The sequence below is a fragment of the Oryctolagus cuniculus genome, chromosome 7 (assembly GCF_051225735.1).
Source record: "Oryctolagus cuniculus isolate XC-2025 breed Fujian yellow rabbit chromosome 7, ASM5122573v1, whole genome shotgun sequence".
Taxonomy (NCBI): Eukaryota; Metazoa; Chordata; class Mammalia; order Lagomorpha; family Leporidae; genus Oryctolagus; species Oryctolagus cuniculus.
The window spans coordinates 87,479,209-87,504,427 of record NC_142873.1 but is presented as its reverse complement, the minus strand read 5'-3'; the positions used below and the strand labels follow the sequence as shown (position 1 = coordinate 87,504,427).

Sequence of the window (25,219 nt, the reverse complement as noted above, 5' to 3'; positions counted from 1 at the left end):
CTAGTCCCGGTTGCTCCTCTTCCAGTCCAGCTCTCTATTGTGGTCCGGAAAGGCAGTGGAGGATGGCCCAAGTGCTTGGGCCCCTGCACCCACATGGGAGACCAGGAAGAAGCACCTGGCTCCTGGCTTCAGATCAGCGCAGCGCCGGCCGTAGCAGCCATTTGGGGAATGAACCAACGGAAGGAAGACCTTTCTCTCTGTCTCTCTCTTTCACTGTCTAACTCTATCTGTCAAATAAAAAAAAAAAAATTCTAGTTCTCTTCTACTCATGATACTTATGTTTTCCTTCAACCACATTTCTCATGAGTTCTTTATTCTAGAAATACCAGAGTCATTTGTGTGTCTCATCCCTTTTTGTCAAAATAATTCAAGTCTTCTCCCCTTCCTCCCACTAGTACATCAATTTTTCCTTTAGTTTGTAACATTCTGAATTCTACTGAGTCCATCAATAGTCTTGTGAAAGTCTGAATAAAAAACAAAGGTGAATTTAGATAAATTTTACAGTATGTAAATATACTCCGAAAAGCTATTTACAATAAATAAGTAAAACTAGCAGATTCTCTCCCAGGAGCCCTCCAAAGATGATTGAATTTTGCTGAAGCCAGCACAGACAAGGTCTAGAGAAATCCAACTTCATATCAATATCAAATAATTCTCATGGTTAAAGCTTTAAGGAACATGAATTCATAGCTAAAAACCAAAGGTATGTACAACAGCAAAGTGCACAGGAAACAGTTGTAAAAATATCAGGAAGCAAATTTTGACCTGCAAAGGACTTCATATATTTTAGTTAAATGCAAAAGCATAAAATAACATATTTTAAAGTTTTACAGAAATAAAAGATTGAGAAAATAATCAAAAAACAGGAGACTAAATTCTGTTGAATAAAATCAATAGAACTTCTATAAATGCATTAATAAGTGATGAAGACACAGATTAAACATAACCCAGGAAGGAATTCAGAAACATACAACTCTAATTTGTCAATTTATAATCAAAACCAAAAATTTGAAAAATAATCTTTTTTTTTTTTTTTTTTGACAGGGAGAGTGGACAGTGAGAGAGAGAGACAGAGAGAGAAAGGTCTTCCTTTGCCGCTGGTTCACCCTCCAATGGCCGCCGCTGCAGCCGGCGCACCGCACTGATCCTGGCAGGAGCCAGGAGCCAGGTGCTTTTCCTGGTCTCCCATGGGGTGCAGGGCCCAAGCACCTGGGCCATCCTCCACTGCACTCCCTGGCCATAGCAGAGAGCTGGCCTGGAAGAGGGGCAACCGGGACAGAATCCGGCGCCCCAACCGGGACTAGAACCCGGTGTGCCGGCGCCGCAAGGTGGAGGATTAGCCTATTGAGCCACGGCGCCGGCTCTGAAAAATAATCTTATAAAGAACTGTTTGAGGCCGGCGCCGCAGCTCACTAGGCTATTAGAACACACAAAGTTCTAGTCCCGGTCGGGGCGCCAGATTTTGTCCCGGTTGCCCCTCTTCCAGGCCAGCTCTCTGCTGTGGCCAGGGAGTGCAGTGGAGGATGGCCCATGTGCTTGGGCCCTGCACCCCATGGGAGACCAGGAGAAGTACCTGGCTCCTGCCATTGGATCAGCGCGGTGCGCCCGCCGCAGCACACCGGCCGCGGCAGCCATTGGAGGGTGAACCAACGGCAAAGGAAAACCTTTCTCTCTGTCTCTCTCTCTCTCACTGTCCACTCTGCCTGTCCAAAAAAAAAAAAAAAGTTTGAAAGACACAGACTAAGTACTAGATTGGTGTTGCCAAAAAGGGAATTTAGGAACTAGAAGATAGATCCAAATAAAGAGTCAAAGATGAATGCAGACACACAAGGAACTAAAATCTATGAGACATAAACTAAGCCAGAAAGGTACAGAGAATGTGGAAGAGGCACTATTTGAAAAGAACAAGATGTATTTTCCAGAATCATTAGATAAATGAATACAAACTTTCAACCATAAAATAAGAAACGCATTACCAAGTGAAGAAGTCAATTGCCCAAGTTACAATCAGAGCATTTTCTTCTATTTTTAAAGTTGAGTTGTGAAGGAGCCATAATCTACTACCTAGGCTTCCAAAACCGTTGATCTTGTGGGGGGAAAAAGAAACAGCCTGTTCAATTTGCATTTTCTTCATGCACTGAATTCATAGGATTCTTCCCACAACATTAACTTTGCTGTGTTAATTCAAAAGGAGCAGACTGAAATTTAAGATTAGGAGTAGTGTTGAGAGTTCTGGGACCCTTCAAAGTCTGGAACAGTGGCCAACAGCAATGATTGTATAATAAAGCTTGTTGACTGACAACCAGCATGATAAGGTCAGCCAACAACAGACAATAAGAGAGTTTATTGTAAGTGATGTCTAAAAGAAACCAATCTAAAAGTATCTTTCCAGATTTTGAAATAAAATTGGATTTAACAAACACTATCTTAATACAGATGTTCCCCAGCCCACCTCACAGGAAGGGGTCAGGTTATCCTAAGAATGATCCTAGCTCACATTTATGAAGCACTTACTAGTACCAGGCACTAATTTAAGCATGCATTGAAGAAAGGAAAATGGGAATTATCTTAAACCTTATTCAGCAAACTCTCTTTAGCCTACACAACTGAAAACAAGTAACTTATATTGTCAATAGATCAATGAATCCTACACCTGGTGTTTTTAGTGGTTACCATTGTAATAATAAAAACTTTCATAAAAATATTAGTTATATTTTACTCTAATATAGAAAAGTAAACCATGTCATAAAAATTTTTTCTTTTCATTTTTTTTTGAAATTGACAAAAAGTTTGGAGTTGTGGAAATCGGTTTTTCTAAACATTGTAACAACATATATAAAACAAAATGATATCTGTGGAGGAATGATAAGAAAAATGTCTTGGTTTAGCCTATTTGCTCTGCTTCTTGTAGACTAAAGCTATGGATCTACCAGAGATAGCATAGTCTTCGCCTCAGAGCAGTGACTTTCAAGATACACTATGTACCAGCGTCTCCAATAAGCTATGAAAAGTAGACCCCTGGGGCCGGCGCTGTGGCAAGTGGGTTAACGCCCTGGCCTGAAGCATGGGCATCCCATAGGGGCGCCGGTTCTAGCCCTGCTGCTCCTCTTCCGATCTAGCTCTCTGCTGAGGCCTGGGAAAGCAGTAGAAGATGGCCCAAGTCCTTGGACCCCTGCACCTGTCGCTCCCCCTCTTCGTGGAGGAACGACACAAGACCCTGCCTAGGCTTCCTATCCGAGTCACGACACCATTATGTCGCTCCCCCTCTTCGTGGAGGAACGACACAGGACCCTGCGCTGTTCTTTTGTCTGCTCGGCCCTCCCCGGGTTTGCTGCTGGTTCTTCCCGGGTTGGCTACCATCCCTTCCACCTCCGTGGAAGGGCGGTTCCCCCTGCCACTTTCCCCACTTCCGCGGGGGAGCGGCACACCGCCAGCCGGCTCTCTTGGGGGCTGCACAGGTGTTCCTTCAGATAGATGTTCCTGGTGCATGTTGTCTCTCTCCTCCTTTATAGTCCTCTTCCACCAATCCCAACTCTGCTACCCACACGCCGAGTACGCTGCTCTCCTCCAATCAGGAGCAGGTCCTGCTGTTTATTGGTTGAACTGGAGGCAGCTGTGTAGAAGCTGTTTCCTCCTCTCCCAGCGCCATATTGTGGGAGAGCAGATGCATAGAATAAGTCTTAATTCCAGTAACAGTCCGAGTTGCTCCCAGTTGCTCCCCACATGCACCCACATGGGAGACCCAAAAGAAGCTTCTGACTCCTGGCTTCAGATCAGCACAGCTTTGGCCATTGCGGCCATCTGGGGAGTGAACCATCCAACAGAAGATTTCTCTCTCTTTCTCTCTGCATCTCCTCTCTCTGTGTAACTCTGACTTTCAAATAAATAAATAAATCTTAAAAAAAAAAAAAAAGTAGGTTCCTGAGTCCAACTGGAAGGATTGTGACTCAGCAGGTTTGCATGAGGCTCAGAATTTTGGCCCTTGTTGTAGGCACCATAGGTAATGTGAGCAGGTAGTCCAGTCTCCTCACAAAACTCTGCCTTAGGAGAAATGGGGCCACAAGCCACTCCCTCTTACTATGAACTAAAGAATCTTCAAGCTTGTGCACAGAGGTGATCTAATATCCAATGGTCCACGAAGTGAATATAACCAGGATCCATAATCAGAGGGAAAAGCCATCAGGACAATCATTCTTAATGAAAATAAATTATTTTTCATACTTAATTATGGGCAGGCATTTAACATAGCAGTTAAGACCTGCCTTGGGACTCCCCCCATTCCATATATGAGTGCCTGGGTTCAAGTCCTGGCTCTGCTCCAGATTCAGGCTTCCTTTTAATGCACACCCTGGTGAGCAACTGATGATGACTCAAGTTGTTGGGTCTCTGCCACCCAAGAGGAGACCTGGACTAAGCTTCCAGTCTTTAGTTTGGGCCTGGCCATTGGCAGGCATTTTGGGAGTAAACCAAGAGATGGGAAATCTCTCTCTCTCTCTCTCTCTCTCTCTCTCCTCCTTCTCTCTCCTTCCCCCTTCCCTTTCAAATAAATAAAATAAATAAAAATTTAAACATATAATCAGTTTATTTATTTAAAGAATACTTAAGGAAATGTTAACTAATCCAATTTGGTCACATATTGAATACACAAAGAATTATCACACTGTACCCCATAAATACATATAATTAAAATTTTTAAAAATCCATCAACATTTATTTATTATATCATATATTTATTATATCATATTTTTATCATTTATTATTTAATCAGACATCATGCATTTTAAAAAATTCTATTCAGGGACTAGCACTGTGGGGTGGTAGGTTAAGCCACCCTCTACAATGCTGGCATCCCATATGGGCGCCGGTTCAAGTTCCAACTGTTCCACTTCCAATCCAGCTCACTGCTAATATGCCTGGGAAAGCACAGAAACTGGTTCAAGTGCTAGGGCCCCTGCCACTCACATGGGAGACTTGGAAGAATGGCAGCCACCTGGGGAGTAAACCAGTGCATGGAAGATCTTTCTCTCTCTCTCTCTCTCTCTCTCTCTCTCTCTCCCCTCTCAATGTAATTCTGACTTTCAAATAAATAAATCTTCTTAAAAACATTCTTTTCATAAATTTGTCTGCCCTTCCCTCTTCCAAAAAGAGATTGGTCTCACCTTTTTATAGTTGCCATGCCTATGGTCCATTTCCCTGGGCTTTCAACTTCAGATTCAGTTTCAAGCATAAGAAAGAGTAGTTTGTGTAAAATGGATTTTTATAACACTTTTTATTTAACCTGAAAAGTGGACGATCGATATGTTGACCTGATTGTACAGCAGCCAACTGGACACTAAACCCTCTTTTAAGGAAAGCACCACTCTGAGTGGCTAAACCCTGAGAGGTGGGGAGGATATGTAAACATTTCTGGCAAAATGCGATTCACTTTGCTTTAACTTTGAAGCAGCCCTTTGAAGTACCATTTAGCAACTATTTCCTTAATATAAAGAGTATTATAAGTGACGGATCTAATGACTGCTAAGACATAAGTTCATTTCCATTTAAAGTGTGAACCACGCGCATTTGCTCAACCACAAAGAGTTAATCAGGAGGGAAGAACCACGAATTATAATTAGTTCAGCATCAACTTATCTACATGGAGCTCCTCTGCTCACTGAACTTCCTACTGCACAATATTCACTCCAAAGAGCTAACTCCATATCCCTTTGTTTCCTCTCTGGAACTTTTTTTTTTGTTTCCTCTGCAAAAAAGTCAACAATTCAGCACAAAGGCATCAGGAGTCACGCTGACACGTTGTGACAGAATCACACATCTACACGGGATTCGTCCCATTCCGAAAACGCCTGACCAGCAAACGCCAGAGGCCACGCATCCAGCGTCACAGCCGGCGCGGCCTGAGAGAGACTTGCCCCTCAGAGTCCGCAACCTGCGGGCAAAGTTTCCTACTGCGGCCTGGGACAGAGGTGACAGAAAATGACAATGAGAACAACCCTCGCTTTGCTCTTCCTTGGCCTCTTTGGGCTCCTGGAGGCAACAACCATCGCATGCAGAAATGAAGAAGGTGACGCTGTGGACTGGTAGGTAAGGAGAGGTAGGGCTGGGCGCGCCGACAGCAAGCCAGCACATAGGAGGCACACCGCGCTAATCCTAAGGAGAATTTCCACCCTGTTTCCTCTCTTCACAAAGAAGGGAAGTTCGTGTGCAAATGGGCCAATTTTGCAGGCAAGGGTAGGCTGCTGAATGAATGAGCTTGCCCCCCGAGAAAGAACTGGGTAGCCCCTCTCCGGCCTGACTCACTGCTCTGAGCAGGGCAAGGCTGGTAGCTACGGAAGTGGCACTGAGCTGCCAACTTCTGTCAGTTGGCAGTTCCCTTCATTTCCGCTGTGGCTTTTCCTGACAGAACTCTGCCAACATCCTTTCAGAGACTCACCAAGGAGAAAAAGCACGTGACATTTTCTAAAACTGGAGCACGCACGTCTCCTTGTGGGACTGAGCAGGAAGCCGTGGCCATACGCGGCCCTGTTTGATTACCTTTGGTTTGGTTGGCAGCACAGGCAGGTGCTGGAGCGAGTGGGAGGTCACCGGCCTCTTGTGCAATATTCGAGACTCTAAACCCAGGGTCGCATTATAGTCACGGGTTTTCTAAACTTTGCTCAATTTTTCACTCTTGCCTTTGGTGTTTGGGTTTGCCGTTATGTTTGGCATTTGGCTTTGTACAACCTTACTTCATCTTTTCGCAACTTAACGCCAGGCTCTGTGCTGAGCTTCGAAAATGCATGAATGGGAATAAAACATTGTTCCTGCCCTGAAGTAGCTCAGTTATGTGGTGAGGAAGAGGGGGAGTAGTGAGGGGTATAGAACCCAGAAGGCTTCTCTAAGGAAATAGTTTTTGAGCCATGTTTTAAGAGCAGTCAAGAAGTAGCTAGAAAACGAATGGAGACCCAAGAGTATCTCAAGGCAGTGGAAGAGAAATGAGAAAGTATACAGAGGCCAGGAGCAACATGGCAAGTTTGGAGTTGCAAGCAGTTTGGTAATGCTGGCGCTCTGGGAGAACTTGGGGAAGTGGCAGTGGGTGAAGCCAGAGAGGTTGGTGAGGGCTAAGTCAGGAAGGGCTTCCTGTGCTAAGTGCAGGGTTTGGATATGACATGGAAAGAGCTCCTGAAGGAACATGATATGGTGAGATTCGCATCTTTGGAAGCCCACTGGCTTAGAGACCAATGGAACTTTTGCAGCATTGCAGGTGGGGAGAGGTGTGAACCAAAGTGAAAGAAGCGATTGTGGACACAGAGAGGAGAGGGCACAAAGAAGGCTTGGTGATGGGTGAGTTGCTGAGAGTGGGAGGAAGGGAAAGGGAATGCTGACTTTTAAGTTTCTGCTTCTGGGAGGGACTGCATGAATCTAGGTTCTCTAATAGCGTGGGATGGGCAGATTTAGAGCAAAATATGAAACTTGTTTCAAAATATGGAGTTAGAGGTTTCTGAGACACCTTTGTGTTTAGGTTTATCTGAACCTCTAAGAGAAGCCCGAGCTAGAAAAGGATTCAGGAATTTCCAGTGTATTATTGGAGACAGTCACTCAGGGAAAACGTTTAAAAATGCACACTGACAGTCCAACAGCCCCTTCAGAGTTGGACCACCAAATTGTGATAGACATGTCAAATTTATTTTTGTCACATGGCAACAGACATGTTACTCAGCAATATCTGTAGGAGAGAATATAAGCAACTTGTGGCCCAGCTGCTACAAGTTACTGAGAAAGTTAAACAGCGGAGGCCGTCGCGTTAACCCCGGAGAATTTCATGTTTCCTGCCACACGTGAGGACCTAGCCCTGTGAAGAAGAAAGAAAAGCAGGGCAGGAGAGAGTCGACTGAAACAGGAATGTGTCCCTGAGAAGACCCTCGTGGAGCGTGTGACGCTCTTAGGGGTATCTATTACGTGGTAATAGTGCATGTGTGATGTTATGGGGTTGACTGAGCATTCACAGGTTAATGGTGAAGCATGCAATTAGTAAGTATTGGCTAAGACAATGGTTCCTAACTGAGAAGACTTTTGACACTGTCTGGGAACGTTTTTCATCATCAAACACTCAGGGAAACTACTGGCATCTAATCGGTGGAGGCCAGGAGTCCTACAATGCACAGGGCAGCTTCCACAAAGAAAGAACAAGCTAGCTCAAAGTGTGAAAAGAGCACACTGAGAACCTCTGGGTGATGGGATCCAAGAATGACAGTGCTATACAGGCCTACCCGCCTGTGCTCCAAGTGCCGTCCAAAGTAGCTATACATACTGGAAACACTAGTGACGGAAAGAAAAGGCCTAGTTGGCTGTTCCTGGCCCTGAATCATCACTACTTTGCATTCTAATAAACTGAGCTGAAGAACATGACTTAAGCCCAAGATTCAGGATGCGCCCATGTACTCTGAAGCCCAAACCTAAATCCCAATTCAGCCAACCAGTTGCAAAGAGCACTTTCAGACAAAGAGCATCTAAACTTTCTCTAGTTTAGGGCTGGACCATGGCCTCTCCCCACTGCAGCCTCCTGGACTGTGCAAGCAGCAAAGAAAGCCATTGTCTATGTATAGATACTTGGAGAAAGAGAAAGACAGATTGAGCAAACCCTTTCCCTTAGAGGTCTTCTGTGAAACATGAAGTAGAGGTGCCTTTAAGAGTTTGACATGACAGCCACCAGGAAAGCAGTCAACAGATGTTAGTGATTAGCAATCATTTTCTTTTTTAGGTTTACCTTTTATAAGTTACCTAAAAGGCAAGACAAGGAAGATGGAGAGACGGGGTTAGAATACCTGTACCTAGACTCTACCATTAGAAGCTGGAGGAGAAGTAAGCAACTAATGAACAGCACCAAGAGTGTTCTGGGAAGAACACTGCAGCAGCTATATGAAGCAGATGCCTCTGAGGTATGGGGTACTTCATCATTCATTTGAATCATAAAATACTTAAAACAGAATTCAAGGCTTCCAGAACAGCTATGGAAACTTATTTTATCTGCACATCTTCCAGTCCCAGTAACTGGAAGTAAGCCAGCTCAGACTTAGCCTAGGACAACTGTCTGAATCAGTCTGACTGATAGCTTGGGAAACAGTCATCATACTCTACAGTGATGCCAAATTATTGGTCCACTTGGCATCACATCCAGTGATATCACTAGGTAAAGTGTGAACTAATTGTATATTCAAGTCTTCTGGCTGTCAACCCTTCTGCCAATCCACTCAGTGCTTGCTAACCTATCCACCTAAAAGTCATATTGGGGGTGAGCCCTCTCCTGCTGCCAGGCAGCATAGATCTATGACCAGTAGACCCTGAGTTATGGGTTGTCTGTGCCACGGTGTTGATGAGTGGTGATGATACAAGGATAAGGTATTCCTTTTAATTAATTATTTTCAAAATGATAGGTTGACAACTAGACCTCTACTTCAGGGTTCGCGAACTAACTTGCCTGAATGGAGATTAATCCTGCTATCTGGACTTCATCAGGCAGTGAGCTAACCAGCCAAAGAGAGCTAGTTATGTAGGCCTGCTGGCAGCTTCCCAATATTCCGGAGCCATCTGTTGTTCAGTGACAAGATACTGCTTTCCAAACAAGGGTGACTAGGAAAATCAACCAGTAACCAGCTTCCAATTACACTTTTGTATTCATGTCCTAACAATAACTTACAGAGAAGCAAATCTATAAAATGATTCCATTCCTACAATATGATGGGCTCTGTGCTTGACCTTTGCACATGTCGAGCAATTTAATGCCCACAATACTGTTTTGGCCTCTAGCAATACTGGACATGTGAGTCTGAGTATTTATGCAAAATGTGTAGGGAGCTGTCACTGTGTGTAGTAGTAGTCATTTTATTCACCAGTCATTAAGACCAGACTTCAGAGACAAGCTACAAAATTAAAACTGGGTTGTAGCCTTATGAGTGCATGTAATGTGCCAAGCACTGTTCTGGGTGCTTTTAAAAATTATTTCATCTTGGGTCCACCATTGTGGTGTAGCAGGTAAACCCTCCACTTGCGATGCCAGCATCTCATATGGGTGCCAATTGACTCTTGGCTGCACCACTTTCAATCCAACTCCCTGTTAATGCACCTAGGAAAACAGCAGAGGATGACCCAAGTACTTGGGCCCCTGCACCCACATAGGAAACACAGATAAAGCTCCTGGCTCCTGGCTTTGGCATGGCCCAAACCTGCATATTGAGGCCATTTAGGGAGTAAATCAGCAGATGGAAAATCTCTCTCTCTCTTTCTCTGAGTTTCAAATAAATAATCTTTAAAAAATATTTAGTCCCAACTATATGCAACCCTGTTTCAAATAAACATACTAGTACGTAAAATAAAAAATTGCCTATAGCTTCTTCTGCCTTCTAAGGCTACAGTGGGGATCAGGAGCATAGCCCATGGATAAGAAGATAAATGCTGTGTTGTTGTCTTCTCCATCACAGGGACTGAGAGGAAGGGAAGAGGAATGGTGACATTGGAAAGCCTCTGCCCTTTACCTTGGCTGGAGTAGACAGTTCTTAGTGTGACAGAATACAATAATGATCTGTGTAGGTACTGAGTCCGCTCCAGAGCCTAGGAAGGAGAAAGAATTAAACTACTCTGCAAAATACAAAAATGTGGAAGGAAAAAAAAAAAAAACTGCAAGAAAACAGAGGGAAATTGGAAGGGGACATCATGGTGAAGGAGTTAAGGCTGCGCCATGACAAAATACGCCAAATTGGCATACTGATTATTTCATAGTAAAATTCTTCCAGGAACTATACTTCAGAAATGGTCACTTGGCCTATCATTATTTCCTAAATGCAACAAGCTGTAAAGATTCTTTGGGAAGGAATGTCCTTCATATAGCAAGACCAGAAAATAGCCTTGATCCCCAGAGCTCAGTAACCAGGCCTACAATGAGCCTTCTCTTCCACTATCTTCAATACTCCCTCCCCAGTATATGCTTAGTAAGGTCCTTAAAATGTTCTGCCCCAGACCAGAGAGCCACTTTTTTCTGTCATTCCTTCACAAATTGACAGCTTGTTGTCTAAAAAGTATAAAGGCATCAGGCTTTGGTTATTTCTTCAGACTTCACTCTTTGAGGAAGATCTCCATGTATATGTAAATTTAATAAAATGTGCTTTTCTCAATCAACTCTTGAATTAGCTGAGTTCCTAATCAAGCCAAAGAGCCCACATTAGAGCTTGGGGGTTGGGGGAGGAGGGTGGCAGGTAGTGGGGATCTCTCCTGACCCTATAGTGGTGACCTAAAACCATTAAATGTTTCTTACGTTCAGTGAAGTCCACTCACACACAATGCCCTGACTGGTTGGTTGTGGGAAGAAAATGACAGGAAAGGGGCTATTTCCATGTCTTACTGGGGAGGAGACAAAGAAGCGAGCAACAACAGTGAGCGATATCCAGGTGAGACAGAGTTATTTGGAAGCTAAACTGTGCACCAGAAATGGCAGCACTGCCCTAACTCCCCCATCCCCTGGCCTGCAATCAAACACCTAACAGGGTAGAATGTAAGATCAGACCAACTAGTTTTAAATCTAAATGTCAAGGTGACCAAGTTCAATAGCTTGGTGTCATTTGGAATTATTTCCTTTCTTTTGCCTTTGCAAATAAGAGCCTTCTATACGCCCTCATAATAACAATTCTCAAACTATGTGTACTATAAACCACACCCACGTGAGTATAGTCACCGTTAGACTGAGGGGCACAGACTGTACCCTTCTTGTTCAACACCCAACAGTCAAAACAATGCTCACTGTATGTGTTAAAGCAATAGCAAGGTCCAAGGCACACACCTGCATCTCCCTATTCTTTAAAAAAATATATTTTATTTGCTTACTTGAGAGGTAGAGCTACAGAGAGAGGGAGAGACAGATAAAGGTCTTCCACCCAGCCTTCTCTGGGTTTTCCATGTGGGTGCAGGGCCCAAGCACTTTGAGCCATCCTCCACTGCCTTCCCAGGCCATAGGCAGAGAGCTGGATCAGAAGAGGAGCAACCAGGACACCAACGGGCGCCCACATGGGATGTCGGTGTGCAGGCAGAAGCTTAACCTGGTATGCCACAGCACCGACCCCACTCCCTGTTCTTTTTTTTTTTTTTTTTTTTTTTTTTTTTTGACAGGCAGAGTGGACAGTGAGAGAGAGAGAGACAGAGAGAAAGGTCTTCCTTTGCTGTTGGTTCACCCTCCAATGGCCGCCGCTGCAGCCGGCGCACCACGCTGATCCGATGGCAGGAGCCAGGATCCAGGTGCTTTTTCCTGGTCTCCCATGGGGTGCAGGGCCCAAGCACCTGGGCCATCCTCCACTGCACTCCCTGGCCATAGCAGAGAGCTGGCCTGGAAGAGGGGCAACCGGGACAGAATCCGGTGTGCCGGCGCCGCAAGGTGGAGGATTAGCCTATTGAGCCACGGCGCCGGCTCCACTCCCTGTTCTTAAGATGCATGATCTTTTTCCTTTACCAATAAACTCTCTTCCTACCAGGCCTACAGCACATTCAGCTTTAGTTGGCTGTTATAGTCCTGGTTGGAATAATAAGTACTGTCTATTAGAAACATAAACTTCCTCACCAGATCTTCTCAGAGCCCCTCCACATTGCACCCTGAAGGCACACAAATGGTCTCATTACTACGTACAGCTCTGGTAGCTCATAGATAACTGTGCGAGTTCTCTAGAGAAGGATGACACACATGCCATTGTGTAGCTATAGTCAATTAAGGGAAATGAAGGTGAGAAAGCAGTTTTTCCTAAATGGTAGCCAGAGTGCTACACAGACTCCATTGTACATTTTAAAATTATGTCAAAGAAGTGACTGCAAATGACTCAATTATTAGTTTTTTTCTGAGAGATAAGAAAAGGGCTGTTTTTTCTTTAAGGAAAGGGCTGTCCTTTCCTGTTTTTATTATGTCACTGAGTTTTTTTTGTTTTAATATCAACATTACTGGCTTCAAGAAAAGTCACTGCATCATGACACAAATGAAATGGAACCACCGAGAACAAATGTAAGTAAATTTCCAAAGTATGACCAACAGACACTATCAAAATAGTAGCTTTATTTTGACTCAAAGATTTGGCTAACTCTTTGCAGAATGGACTTGTATTTTACTTTACCAGAGGAGATTCACTATCACACGTTAAATTTCACCACCTTTTCCAAGCAGGAATATCAAGTTAGAAAAATGAAATGACACTGAGAAACTGATCACAGAAAAATTATCCAATATCCGGAGGCAAGGGAGAGCAGCTAATGAGAAACCCTGATTAAATACAAAGCTATGACCAAGCAGTGAAGCACCAAGTGGGCAGAGGAAATCAGCTCCTGACAGCCTGTAATATCAATGGAGAAAAAAACAGGTGTAATCCCTGCTTGATTGTTTCGACCTCGTTTCCTGGACAAATAATTCAGTACTGTTTTATCATACACTGGCTTCTTTATCAGAAACATGGCTCCAAAATAATCAAGAAAAAAAGGAAGACTACCTTCACCACAGATCCACAATTCATGGGGGCCCTGTCACATGAGCTGAAGCCATGCATGGTTGGGAATGGACTTCCTTTCCTCCTGTTACGCATGGGACAGAGTTCATATCAATGGGGAAACTGCCCACCAGGAGAACGGATGACTTCTCATGTGTATTAATGAAAGCTCTGTATTGCAAGCTGAGCAGCTGGTAGAAATGTTGTGAGCATTTGAGAGTGGAAGACTTATGCCATTGTAACCCTAATATATTCCTGCAGAGTAACCGTACAGCCTATCTAATATACAATGATGCAGTCCCTAAATCTGTGAATTACAGCAGAAAGTACGGACACACCAAAGGTATGACAGAGGCTCTTAGTTTCTCTTTCCTATTGAAAACCAACATTTTCTTAAACATTTCATCTTGAATAGTCTCATACCAGAAAGATAGCTTTTATTCTTAATGCTTTGTTTAAAAATATGATTTCTATATCACAGAATATAACTATACAGTTTGACATGGAAATCCCTTTCTCAGGAACCCCATTTTATTTCTCTCTCTATACACACACACACACACACACACACACACGTATATGTTTTAGGGCACAAATCAAATTACTGACTATTGAGAATACTCAAACATACATACACATACACATACCGCAAGTTTATTTGTATGTATATGTATGTGTATATGTGTAGTGTGTGTAGTCAGACTGATTTACTATTTTTTAAGATTTATTTATTTATTTGAAAGGCAGATTTACAGAGAGTCAGAGGCAGAGAGAGAGAGAGAGATCCTCCATCTTTTGGTTCACTCCCCAAACAGCCGCAACAGCCAGAGCTGGGCCAATCCAAAGCCAGGAACCAGGAGCCAGGAGCCTCTTTTGGGTTTCCCATGCAGGTGCAGGGGCCCAAACACTTGAGCTATCTTCCACTGCTTTCCCAGGTCTTGAAGAGAGCTGGATCGGAGTGGAGCAGCTGAAACTCTAACTGGCGCCACTATGGAATGCCGGCACTGCAGGCAGCGTCTTTACCCACTACGCCACAACATCGGCCCCAGAATGATTGGCTATTTACATTGAGTAAAAGTCACACTTCTTAATGTAATCATTTTTTTAAAAAAAGCACTTTTAAATTGTTTTATAGAATAGCAATTTTGCTATTGTAGATTATGTTATATATTATTATTATATAGTAATTTTTATTATATTAACTTATCATTATGCATTTATACATAATGCAGTATATATATGCATTAGAGAAAATTCCAAAATGTAAGTAAACAAAAAAATCTGTAATACTAATAACCCATTAGATAACTATACTTGATCTTTTCTACTTTTTCTAAAAATGTTTCTTAAAACATTTTATGAAACAAGTGTAATGGCTATTTTTGAACATTTTTTCAACTTCACACTCATGAATAACTTTCTGTGGCAATATATTTTCCCCATAAGGTCCTAAACACAAATGCCTTTGGGGACAGGCCGGTAATGTCAGCAGGTGAAGTGGATGGAAGTAGCAGGTGACTACAGGATACACACTCACTTGAAAGGGGGCAGTTATTTCTCACTTGCCTTATAGGGATGCAATTTCTCAGGAAATGTTAAAAACTAGTATTTATGGAAAACTGTTCCAGTTTTTACATGTTGGCAAGAAGCTTAAAGGTTTAAAAACACTCTGCAAGTCTAGCAAAATGTACTGGTTATGGCCCATGGGCTGCCAGTTTGCAATCTCTGATTTAGAATACGATCTGCAATGGCTGTCGAAAGTCATGAGCCTTTAAAACTTTGGATGGCCCTACTTAGGTGGAAACCAGCAATTCTGATAACATGCCACATTCTCCAATCTTTCGTCTAGCAACCTCCAACCATTACTCCTATTCCCCTTTATTAGCTGCTACAAGGGTTTGGAAAAATGCTAGAAAGAGAATGAGGCCTAATGACAAGTCAGGGAGAGGGGCAGGTTGGTTCTGTTGCCAACAGATGCTGGATCATGCTGCGACATTCAATCCAGAAGGTTAGGATTTCAGCAAAGTGTGACTGTCAGCTGAGCGGAGGAGAGCACCTGAAGGTCATCCAGCTGATAAGCAACACAACTTTCAACATTTTCCCCTTCACCATAGGCCTTGAACCTAAAGAGCAACTCTGAGAAGTTGCTGTTTGAAAAAGAAATAGCTAGTACGCATTTGGTTTCCAGTCTAATGTTAAGGTAAACATGAATGGGTTGACTTACATTCACTAATTTGCATGGTTAAATGCAAACTGGAAAGTCCAGTTACCATACCAAATCTATCCCTCGAGATCTGCAAACACGGAAATAGTTGTAGGTGCCTGCTGGACAGGCATTTTTTCCCATGTCACAAAATGATGAAAATCTTTTTTATTTTTCTCCTTTCTGGCTTTCATGTTGTTTTGCTCTGGAGGTTTTTGCAAAACGTAATTGAGTAGGAAACTTCAGCAAGGCTTCCTTTTTTCCCCTCGTTGCCTCTTTTATCAGGCTTGTAGAACTGAGTGACTCTTCTGGCAATAAATGAACACCAGTTTCTTAAAACAAAATACTGCAAGCACATTTCTTCATTTCATATTTTCTTTTTTAGCTCTGTTTTAAGCCAGTTTTTGAAACTGGCTTAGCTGCTTAGCAGTAGACACTATCTGAAGCTTGCCAGGTGACTGGATAGCTTTACAAGGTCAAATTCCAATTTAGCAAATTTGCATTCTGCCAAAACAAATTTTCCTTGTAGTTTCAACATGAAATTCCTCTTAACTCTTCACAGGGTGGCTGCCCTGGCTCCCATTTTGTGGTGACTTATTATCAGTAATGGAGAAACACGCTATGTGCCTGAATTGTTTTTGAAATCTTTAAAATGTGAGCATGGTCCTCGTGATTATTAGCTTAATCAAACATTAGCCCAAAGCATAAACAGACTTGCCTGTTGCAGCTTTGAACCCTGTTTTAAAAGGAGTGTTGTCTTTCTGATGTGTCTGCATGGAATATATCTTTGGTAGGCTTACTGCTGTGGAACGGAGCCCAGGGATTCTGGCTGATTCATTCTATTCCTCGGTTTCCTCCGATTCCAGAAGAAGGCTATGCTTATCCGACCACAGGGAGACGCAATGGACAAAGCGGCATCTGCATAACTTTCAAGCACCGCCAGTATGAAGCCATAGGTAACACTAGGGGATGTGAAAAAAGAGAAAGCAAGCTCGAAGAAGGGCTCTGAATTGTAAAACAAAGATGTCCCCTCATTTGTTAATCTATTCATAGACGCTCTAATAGCTACGAAGGGCTTTGCCATGGTGAGACACTGGGCAGGCTCATTTATTGGGCTTCAGGTCCTGGGGTACCCATGAAGTCACTGAAGTGGATCAGGGGCAATAGTTGCAAATGTATTCCTGGGCCAGCAATCTAGACAGATGTTGCATGCAAAGTGGGGAAGAGTGAAAAACTAGGCTGTTGACCCCTCCTTAGCTCTATATAAAGGCCTCCACTTCATGGTATTGTGGTGCTACAGGAATACAAGCCTAATAATTAGAAATCTTGGTTTTTTCACAAGAAAGTAGAAGGAGTGGAGGGGGGAGAGGGAGAGAGAGGAAGGAAGAGAGAGAGAAAGAAAAAAAAAGAGAGAAATACAGATTTTTAAATATGCACTCAATCTTGTTTTTCATTTTTTAAATTTTGCAGACCACATGTTGTATACACTGGCAATATAACACTTTCTTGTTAGATGATCTTCAAGTTTAAAAGAAAAAAACCAAAATACTTAGACTTAGCAAACTATGGTGGAGAAGGAGGGAAAGTGGGAACACTGTTTAGTCAATCACCTTTTACTGAGGCATTTGCTACAGTCATTGAAGAGTGACTTGTCTAGAGGTTTAGAGAATGTTTCTCATCAAATTTCCACCTTTTGGGAAGGACATTGAGCCTCTTACCTAAGTCAAGCTCTAATCTAACCAGTTGAATTCATCAAATAATTGGAGAGCAGAACAGCATAGAGTAGATAGGTGTACAAGCTGATAGTGATGATTCTTTCTTCTTCTTTTTTTTTTTTTTTTTTTTTTGACAGGCAGAGTAGACAGTGAGAGAGAGAGACAGAGAGAAAGGTCTTCCTTTTGCCGTCGGGTCACCCTCCAATGGCCGGCGCACTGTGGCCGGCGCACCACGCTGATCCGTTGGCAGGAGCCAAGTACTTCTGGTCTCCCATGGGGTGCAGGGCCCAAGCACTTGGGCCATCCTCCACTGCATTCCTGGGACACAGCAGAGAGCTGGCCTGGAAGAGGGACAACTGGGACAGAATCCGGCGCCCCGACCGGGACTAGAACCCGGTATGCCGGCGCCACAAGGCGGAGGATTAGCCTAGTGAGCCGCGGCACCGGCCTGTGATGATTCTTGATCCTAGATGATCAGTACAAGGAGTGTTGTACTTTTCTATATGCAAATATTGGAGAAAAAAATATGACTTCCAAGGCCAGATTACCTGGTTTTGGTTATCAACTACATCAGTTACAAGTTTTATAACATTGCATGTTATCACATAAAGTCTCATTTAATTCATCTATAAAATAAGGACAATGATAATAGAATTTACCTAATCAAATGTTTTAGGAAGATTAAATGAGTAAATTCAAGTAAAACTCACGGAACAAAGTCTAGAAAGTAGGAGGTACTCCTTGGGTGCCGGTTATTTTAACCAAAAGTAACTTAAAAGCTACCTTTTTAAAGACAGTGTTGCCAACCAACAAATCAACCTAGTTGGAAGTACTGCTATAGAACCCCAAAAGCTGGGTTCACCCACCCAACAGGCACTAAGTCAATCACTGACATCATTGCCATATAGTGGGTGTTTATTTCTAAGTGCAGAACACGATCTGGGCAGCTTTTGCTTAATTCCCAGGCTCCCCCGGGAAGGTTAGGATTAGAAGTGAAGCTTCCTATAGATTGTAAATGGGGCTGAGAGGAGCATGTTCAGCTCATGTCCAAGTTCCTGGTTGATCACTGGTGCTCATCACTTTCCTTTGATTGGTCAGGGATGCTGTGCTCTGTAGGGAATTTTACGGTGGCCAGGTGGGCTTCAGTGGTCTGCAGGTTACATAAGTGGTTCCAGACCTGGAACTTCCCTTCCTGCACCTGGAATTCCCCTAAACAAACGCCTCTGGACAAGACTGGCTAACAAAGCCTTGCTGGAGAGGGAAATGGTTTCTTGAGTCTGGCGATTAGAACCTTGTAGGGCCAGCTGTACAACTCTCTCAATCCAGAGAATTCCTCTTGATAAAGGCAGGCAAGGACACCTTGCACTAAGGGAGACAGATGAAAGGCTTGGTCCTGCCTTTACATTATAGGGGTTGGGTACGGTCTCAAATGTGTTTGAGTTTTTTCTTTCGTTTTGTTTTTTAAACCACAACATGACATATAATATCAACAGGCATTTCCATTTGTGTCTAAATTCTCAAAATTTCTTTATCTGTCTCGATTCAGCTTCTCAGCTCCTGGTGTGCAATCCAAACATCTATAGCTGTTCCATCCCAGCCACCCTTCTCCAGGAGCTCAGCCACATGGCCCAGCTCTGCACTACGGCCAGCTCCCGGGAGAGTCCCGTCCGCCGTGTCGCCACACTGCGGTCGGCCCAGGGACACAGTTTCCTCCATTTTGCAAAGTCTGATTCTTTCCTGGACGGTATGAAAGACCATCCCCAGACAATGTGCTATATAACCCTGCTGTTGGACTCACTATGGATTGTTTAAAGCAAATGTTCTAATTGTTTGGGGGAAGATCAATAGCAAAGAAAAGAGCAAATAGGAATGAAAGGGAAGAGGGCAGTCAAGGATCCATTCAAACATTTGCCTTCTCCATCTGAATAGCAGCATTGCTGATTCAGCCAGAGAAGTATCTCACAACCACAGAGCCGTAAGTCAGTGACAACTCACAGGCTGAGCCCCTGCTGGGCCTGCGGCCCCTGCCACATCTCTCCTTCCATTCTCTTTTGCAGGTCATCCTCTTGTGACTACTCTTTAGGTGATGGGGTTGCCATATCATCCTCTATCTTTTCTGATCTCACTCTGCATACCCAAGCTGGCCAATTCCAATGAGGTGTCAGGTGATCCCTGATTCTGGATCCACTGTAGACCTCTGCACTGACTGATGAATTCCACAGCAAGTGGAATACTGCTGTGCAGAGGTGGTACAACCACATCAGAGCCAGCAGGCTAAGCTCATCTCATCACCATCCTCCACAATTCTATTTCTTTTCTAGTACTCTCTACACTTGCCCACACATTCTAGACCCCTTATTTTTCAGTAAACTTCAGATCTTTAATGACTCTGACATTTACCTTATCACCAGATTCTTTGCGACAGCTAAGACCACTCCTGTTTTTTTTTTTTTTAACTTTTATTTAATGAATATAAATTTCCAAAGTACGGCTTATGGATTACAATGGCTTCCCCCCCATAACGTCCCTCCCACCCGCAACCCTCCCCTTTCCCACTCCCTCTCCCCTTCCATTCACATGAGGATTCATTTTCGATTCTCTTTTATATACAGAAGATCAGTTTAGCATACATTAAGTAAAGATTTCAACAGTTTGCTCCCACACAGAAACATAAAGTGAAAAATAATAGATGATTTTTTAAATGATGATGAACCACTCCTGTTTTTATTGTCTCAGTGACATTGTATTTTGCTTCTCTCCTCTGTAACTCCTCCCTCCCAATTCATACTGCACATTCCCTCTCAACTAATGTTTATGATCATCAATCAGTTTCTGTTAATTCCTTACTAACATACCCTTAAAAATTCCCCCACTTATTTTAGAAAAATCTAAATGTAATCCATTTTAGTATGGCTTCCTAAGACCCCCCAGGAACTAGCCCCTGTTTCAGAGGCATAGAGTCCCCAAATGACATGATTACTTCTCCAGGCTTACTCTTTCCAATGGTCTTTTCAGGGCAAAAGTACACATTGCTCCCTTGGTTATATGGAACAGAAGACGTTTGCAGACACCAGTGTCATCATCGTAATGATAACAATGTTATTTTCATATCAATTTAGCAAGCACAAATGGTCTCCCATCAACTATCAATTACACTGTTATTATTGCGCATGTGACATAGCAAGTGTCACATATATTCCTGAGGATATATTCCCTGATTTCTCTCAGTGTAAATACCATACTCACTGTGTTTCTCCTTCTAAACCCTAGACATTTTTGCAGCCTGGATGGCTCAACATTTGAAGACACACTTGCTAACAGAAACCTGGCAGCGAAAAAGGCAAGAGCTTCCTTCAAACTGCTCCCTTCCTTACCATGTCTACAACATCAGAGCAATTAAGATATCTCGAAGATCTTACTTCAGTTCTTACCAGGATCATTCCAAATGGTGTGTTTCCCAAAAGAGCACCAAAAATCACTGGACATGTATTGGAGACCTAAATCGGAGCCCACACCAAGCTCTCCGAAGTGGAGGATTCATTTGTACCCAGAATCAGCATATTTATCAAGCATTTCAAGGATTAGTTTTATATCATGAGAACTGTAATTAAACTTGTTGAAAGGATGCATACATGAGTACTATCATTGAAAGCATTGCTATTAGGCCTTCTTCCATTAGAACCATTCTTTATAAACTACAAGCAATAATCCACCCACCATCAGATAAAACACATTTATTGGGTTTGCTATTTTATTTTCCAATCAGTGGTGATTTATCTACTTTATATTTACATATCATAAACACATTATAAACTTTCATAAATAACTAAGATGAGAATAGAGGGAATGAAATGTTTTCTAGATTAGTCAATTCCCATTGTACATGGAAGTGGCTTGCCTGGTCAGCTCATAGATTAAAATTCAACCCCTTCACAAAGACTTCCCTCTCTACTTCTTCTTTTTTTTTTTTTTTTTTTTTTAAGAAAAAGCATTACTTCTGTACTTCCATACTATTTGGTCACATTTCTCCTATGTTCTTCTTTATGTCCTTGTAGTTGCTACCTACTATTTATATGACTTTGGGCAATTCATCGAAATTCTCCAGGTCCTGATTTTTTTTTCATATTTGGGTATGCTCAAGCATGCAGCGAAGGGCCAAGTGCTTGACTGACATTGAAAAAATCAGGCAAGCTGAGGCTTGTGCTTAGTGTAGTAGGCTAAGCCTCCACCTGCAGTGCCGGCATCCCATAGAGGCACTGGCTCATGTCCCAGGTACTCGTCTTCTGATCCAGCTCTCTCTCTTATGGCCTGGGAAAGCAGCAGAAGATGGCCCAAGTGCTTGGGCTCCTGCGCCCACGTGGGAGACCTGAAAGAAGCTCCTGGCTCCTGGCTTCAGATCAGCTCAGCTCTGGCCATTGTGGCTATTTAGGAAATGAACCAGTAGAAGGAAGACCTTTCTGTATCTCATCCTCTGTCTGTAGCTCTACCTCTCAAATAAATAAATAAGATCTTTTAAAAAAAATTTGGTAGCACTGGGGGTCAGTGCTATAGTGCAGCAGGCTAAGCACCCACTTGGAACACCTACACCCTGTATCAGAGCACTGGCTCAAATTGCAGCTGCTCTGATTCCCATCTCAAGAACTTGGGAAGGCAGTAGAAGTTAGCCCAAATACTTGGGTCCCTGCCACCCATGTAGGAGGCCAGGATGGAGTTCCTGGCTGCTAGCTTTGACCTCGCCCAGCCCTGGCTATTGCAGCTATCTGGGGAGTGAACCAGCAGATGGCATCCCTCTCTCTCTCCCCCTTTCGCTGATGTTCTGTGTTGCAAATAAATACATATATAAATCTTTGTAAAAAAAAATAATTCTGGTAGATTTTGAATTTGAATCCTACTCACCCAACAAGAAAACACAAAAGAGTGTTTTAAAAATAAGTAATGTTGGGGCCAGCGCTCTGGCCCAGCAGGTTAAAGCCCTGGCCTGAAGCGCCTGCATCCCATATGGGTGTTGGTTCTAGTCCCAGCTGCTCCTCTTCCGAACCAGCTCTCTGCTATGACCTGGGAAAGCAATAGAAGATGGCCCAAGTCCTTGGGCCCCTGCACCCACTTGGGAGACCCAGAAGAAGCTTCTGGCTCCTGGCTTCGGAACTGCTCACCTGTGGCCATTGCGGCCGGTTGAGGAGTGAACCAGCGGATGGAAGATATCTCTCTCTCTCTCTCTCTCTCTTTCTCTCTCTCTGCCTCTCCTCTCTCTGTGTAACTCTGACTTGCAAATAAATAAATAAATCTTTAAAAAAAAGATTGCATTTGACTGGAAACTATATATTTAATAGGGAAAAGCTGGGAGCATTTCAACAGAGATCTGGAGCCAGACACTCTCACCACTTTCACTGTTTTTTCTGGAAGTTTTAGCTAGAGCAATCAGGCAAAAAAAAAAAAAAAAAAAAGAAATCAAGGGTATGCAAATTGGAAAGGAGGAAGTCAAACTATCCCTGTTTGCAGATGACATGATTCTGTATATAGGGGAATCCAAAGACTCCACCAAGAGACTATTAGACCTGATGAGAGAACTCAGCAAAGTTGCAGGATACAAAATCAAAACAAAAAAAGTTAATAGCTTTCTTACACACCAACAATGATCTGGCTGGGAAGGAACTTATAAAAACAATCCCATTCATAATGACTAAGTAATAATTTAAGTTCCTTAGGATAAATTTAACGAAGGATGTGAAAAATTTCTACAATGAAAATAAAAACCTTAATGAAACAAATAGAAGACAGAAAAAATGAAAAACTACTCAATGTTCACAGAGTGAAAGAATTAATATTGTCAAAATGTTTGTAGAGCCCAAATAAATGTATAGATTCAATGCAGTACCCAACAAAATTCTAAGGACATTCTTCACAGAACTAGAAAAAAAAATTCAAAAACTCCCATGGATATGCAGAAGACTCCAAATAGCCAACACAATCTTCAACAATAAAAACAAAGCTGGAAGCATCACAATACCAGATTTTAAGGAACATTACAGAAATATTACAAACCAAAATAACATGGCACTGGCATAAAAATAGACTTGTAGACCAATGGACAGAATAAAAACTCCAGAAATAAATTCACACATCTACAACCAACTAATCTTTGACAAACATGCTAAAAAAAAATTCCATGGAGAAAGGACAGTCTTTTCAACAAATGATGCTGGGAAAATTGGATTTTCACACACTTAAGTCTGAAGCAGGCTATCTTACATCCTGTATAAAAATTGGAAAACATTATGCTGAGTGAAATAAGCCAGTACCAAAGGGACAAATATCATATGTGCTCCCTGATTGGTGACAACTAACCAAGCACCAAAAAGGAAACCTGTTAAAGTGAAATGAACACTATGAGAAACGGTGACTTGATCAGCCCTTGCCCTGACTGTTGATGAACAACTTAATACATTATCCCTCTTAGTATTTTTTTCTTTGTTCTACTTAATACTTTTGGTTGAATACTGTAATCAATACATGGTTATTCTTTAGTGTTGAAACTTAACTGAAAATTGATCGCTGTTAAATATAAGAGTGGGAATAAGAGAGGGAAGAGATGTGCAATTTGGGACATGCTCAAGCTGACTTGCCCCAAACGGTAGAGTTAGAAAGATACCAGGGGATTCCAATTCAACCCCATCCAGGTGGCATGTACCAATGCCATCTCACTAGTCCAAGTGATCAATTTCTGTTCACAATTGATCATAATGATAGAACTAAGAGCCAAAGGGAGCACATAAACAAGACTAGTGTCTGCAAATACTAACTGATAGAATAAAAAAGGGAGAGAACGATCCAACATGGGAAGCGAGATACACAGCAGACTCATAGAATGGCAGATGTCCTAAACAGCACTCTGGCCTCAGAATCAGCCCTTAAGGCATGCGGATCTGGCTGAAAAGCCCATGAGAGTATTTCAGGCACGGAAAGCCAAGACACTCTGGCAAAAAAAAAAAAAAAAAATGACCTAAATGAAGGATCTCCGCGAATGAGATCCCAGTGGAAAGAATGGGCCATCAAAGAAGGAGGTACCTTTCTCTGAAGGGAGGAGAGAACTTCCACTTTGACTGTGACCTTGTCTAAATAAGATCAGAGTCGGCAAACTCAAAAGGCTTCCATAGCCTTGGCAACTCATGACAAGAGCCTAGGGTGATTACTGATGCCATAAACAAGAATGTCAATTTGTTAAGTCAACAACAGGAGTCACTGTGCACTTACTCCTCATGTAGGATCTCTGTCCTTAATGTGCTGTACATTGTGATTTAATGCTATAACCAGCACTCAAACAGTATTTTTCACTTTGTGTTTCTATGTGGGTGCAAACTGTTGAAATCTTTACATAATGTATGCTAAACTGATCTTCTGTATATAAAGAGAATTGAAAATGAATCTTGATGTGAATGGAAGGGGAGAGGGAGCGGGAAAGGGGAGGGTTGCGGGTGGGAGGGAAGTTATAGGGAGGGGGGAAGCCATTGTAATCCATAAGCTGTACTTTGGAAATTTATATTCATTAAATAAAAGTTAAAAAAAATCAACTCAAAATGGATCAAGGAGGGGCCAGCATCCCATATGGGTACTGGTTCGAATCCTGGCTGCTCTACTTCTGATCCAGCTCTCTGCTATGGCCTGGGAAAGTAGCAGAAGATGGTCCAAGTGCTTGGGCCCCTGCACCCATGTGGGAGACCTAGATGAAGCTCCTGGCTCCTGGCTTCTGATTGGCCCAGCTCCAGCCACTGCGGCCATTTATGCAGTGAACCAGTGGATAGAAGACCTTTCTCTCCACC

The 25,219-nt window shown here is 42.7% G+C and overlaps 2 protein-coding genes across 6 annotated transcripts in view; one reads left to right on the top strand and one right to left on the bottom strand.

Annotated features, from left to right (window-relative positions):
* Positions 1-5,180, bottom strand: part of LOC100009266 (uricase) — a gene marked incomplete at its 5' end in the record, with an annotated part of 40,884 nt that extends 35,704 nt beyond the window's left edge. The window contains 1 exon segment of the mRNA NM_001128073.1: positions 5,161-5,180. Coding sequence (NP_001121545.1) covers positions 5,161-5,176 — 16 coding nt within the window.
* A 495-nt stretch (positions 5,181-5,675) lies between these two features.
* DNASE2B (deoxyribonuclease 2 beta) lies at positions 5,676-21,033 on the top strand. 5 transcript variants are annotated; one of them, XM_070078151.2, is made up of 6 exons: positions 5,692-6,077; positions 8,738-8,915; positions 13,746-13,827; positions 16,482-16,643; positions 18,949-19,146; positions 20,673-21,033. In XM_070078151.2, exons 1-6 carry the CDS (start codon positions 5,974-5,976, stop codon positions 21,011-21,013), a joined length of 1,065 nt encoding a protein of 354 aa, XP_069934252.2. In that variant the 5' UTR covers positions 5,692-5,973; the 3' UTR covers positions 21,014-21,033. The 5 variants fall into 5 exon arrangements, with proteins under 5 accessions (XP_069934254.2, XP_069934252.2, XP_069934253.2 ...); XM_070078152.2 differs by having other exon boundaries at positions 5,715-6,081; XM_089337120.1 differs by lacking the exon at positions 5,692-6,077 and adding an exon at positions 6,838-7,320.
* Positions 21,034-25,219: the final 4,186 nt, after the last annotated feature.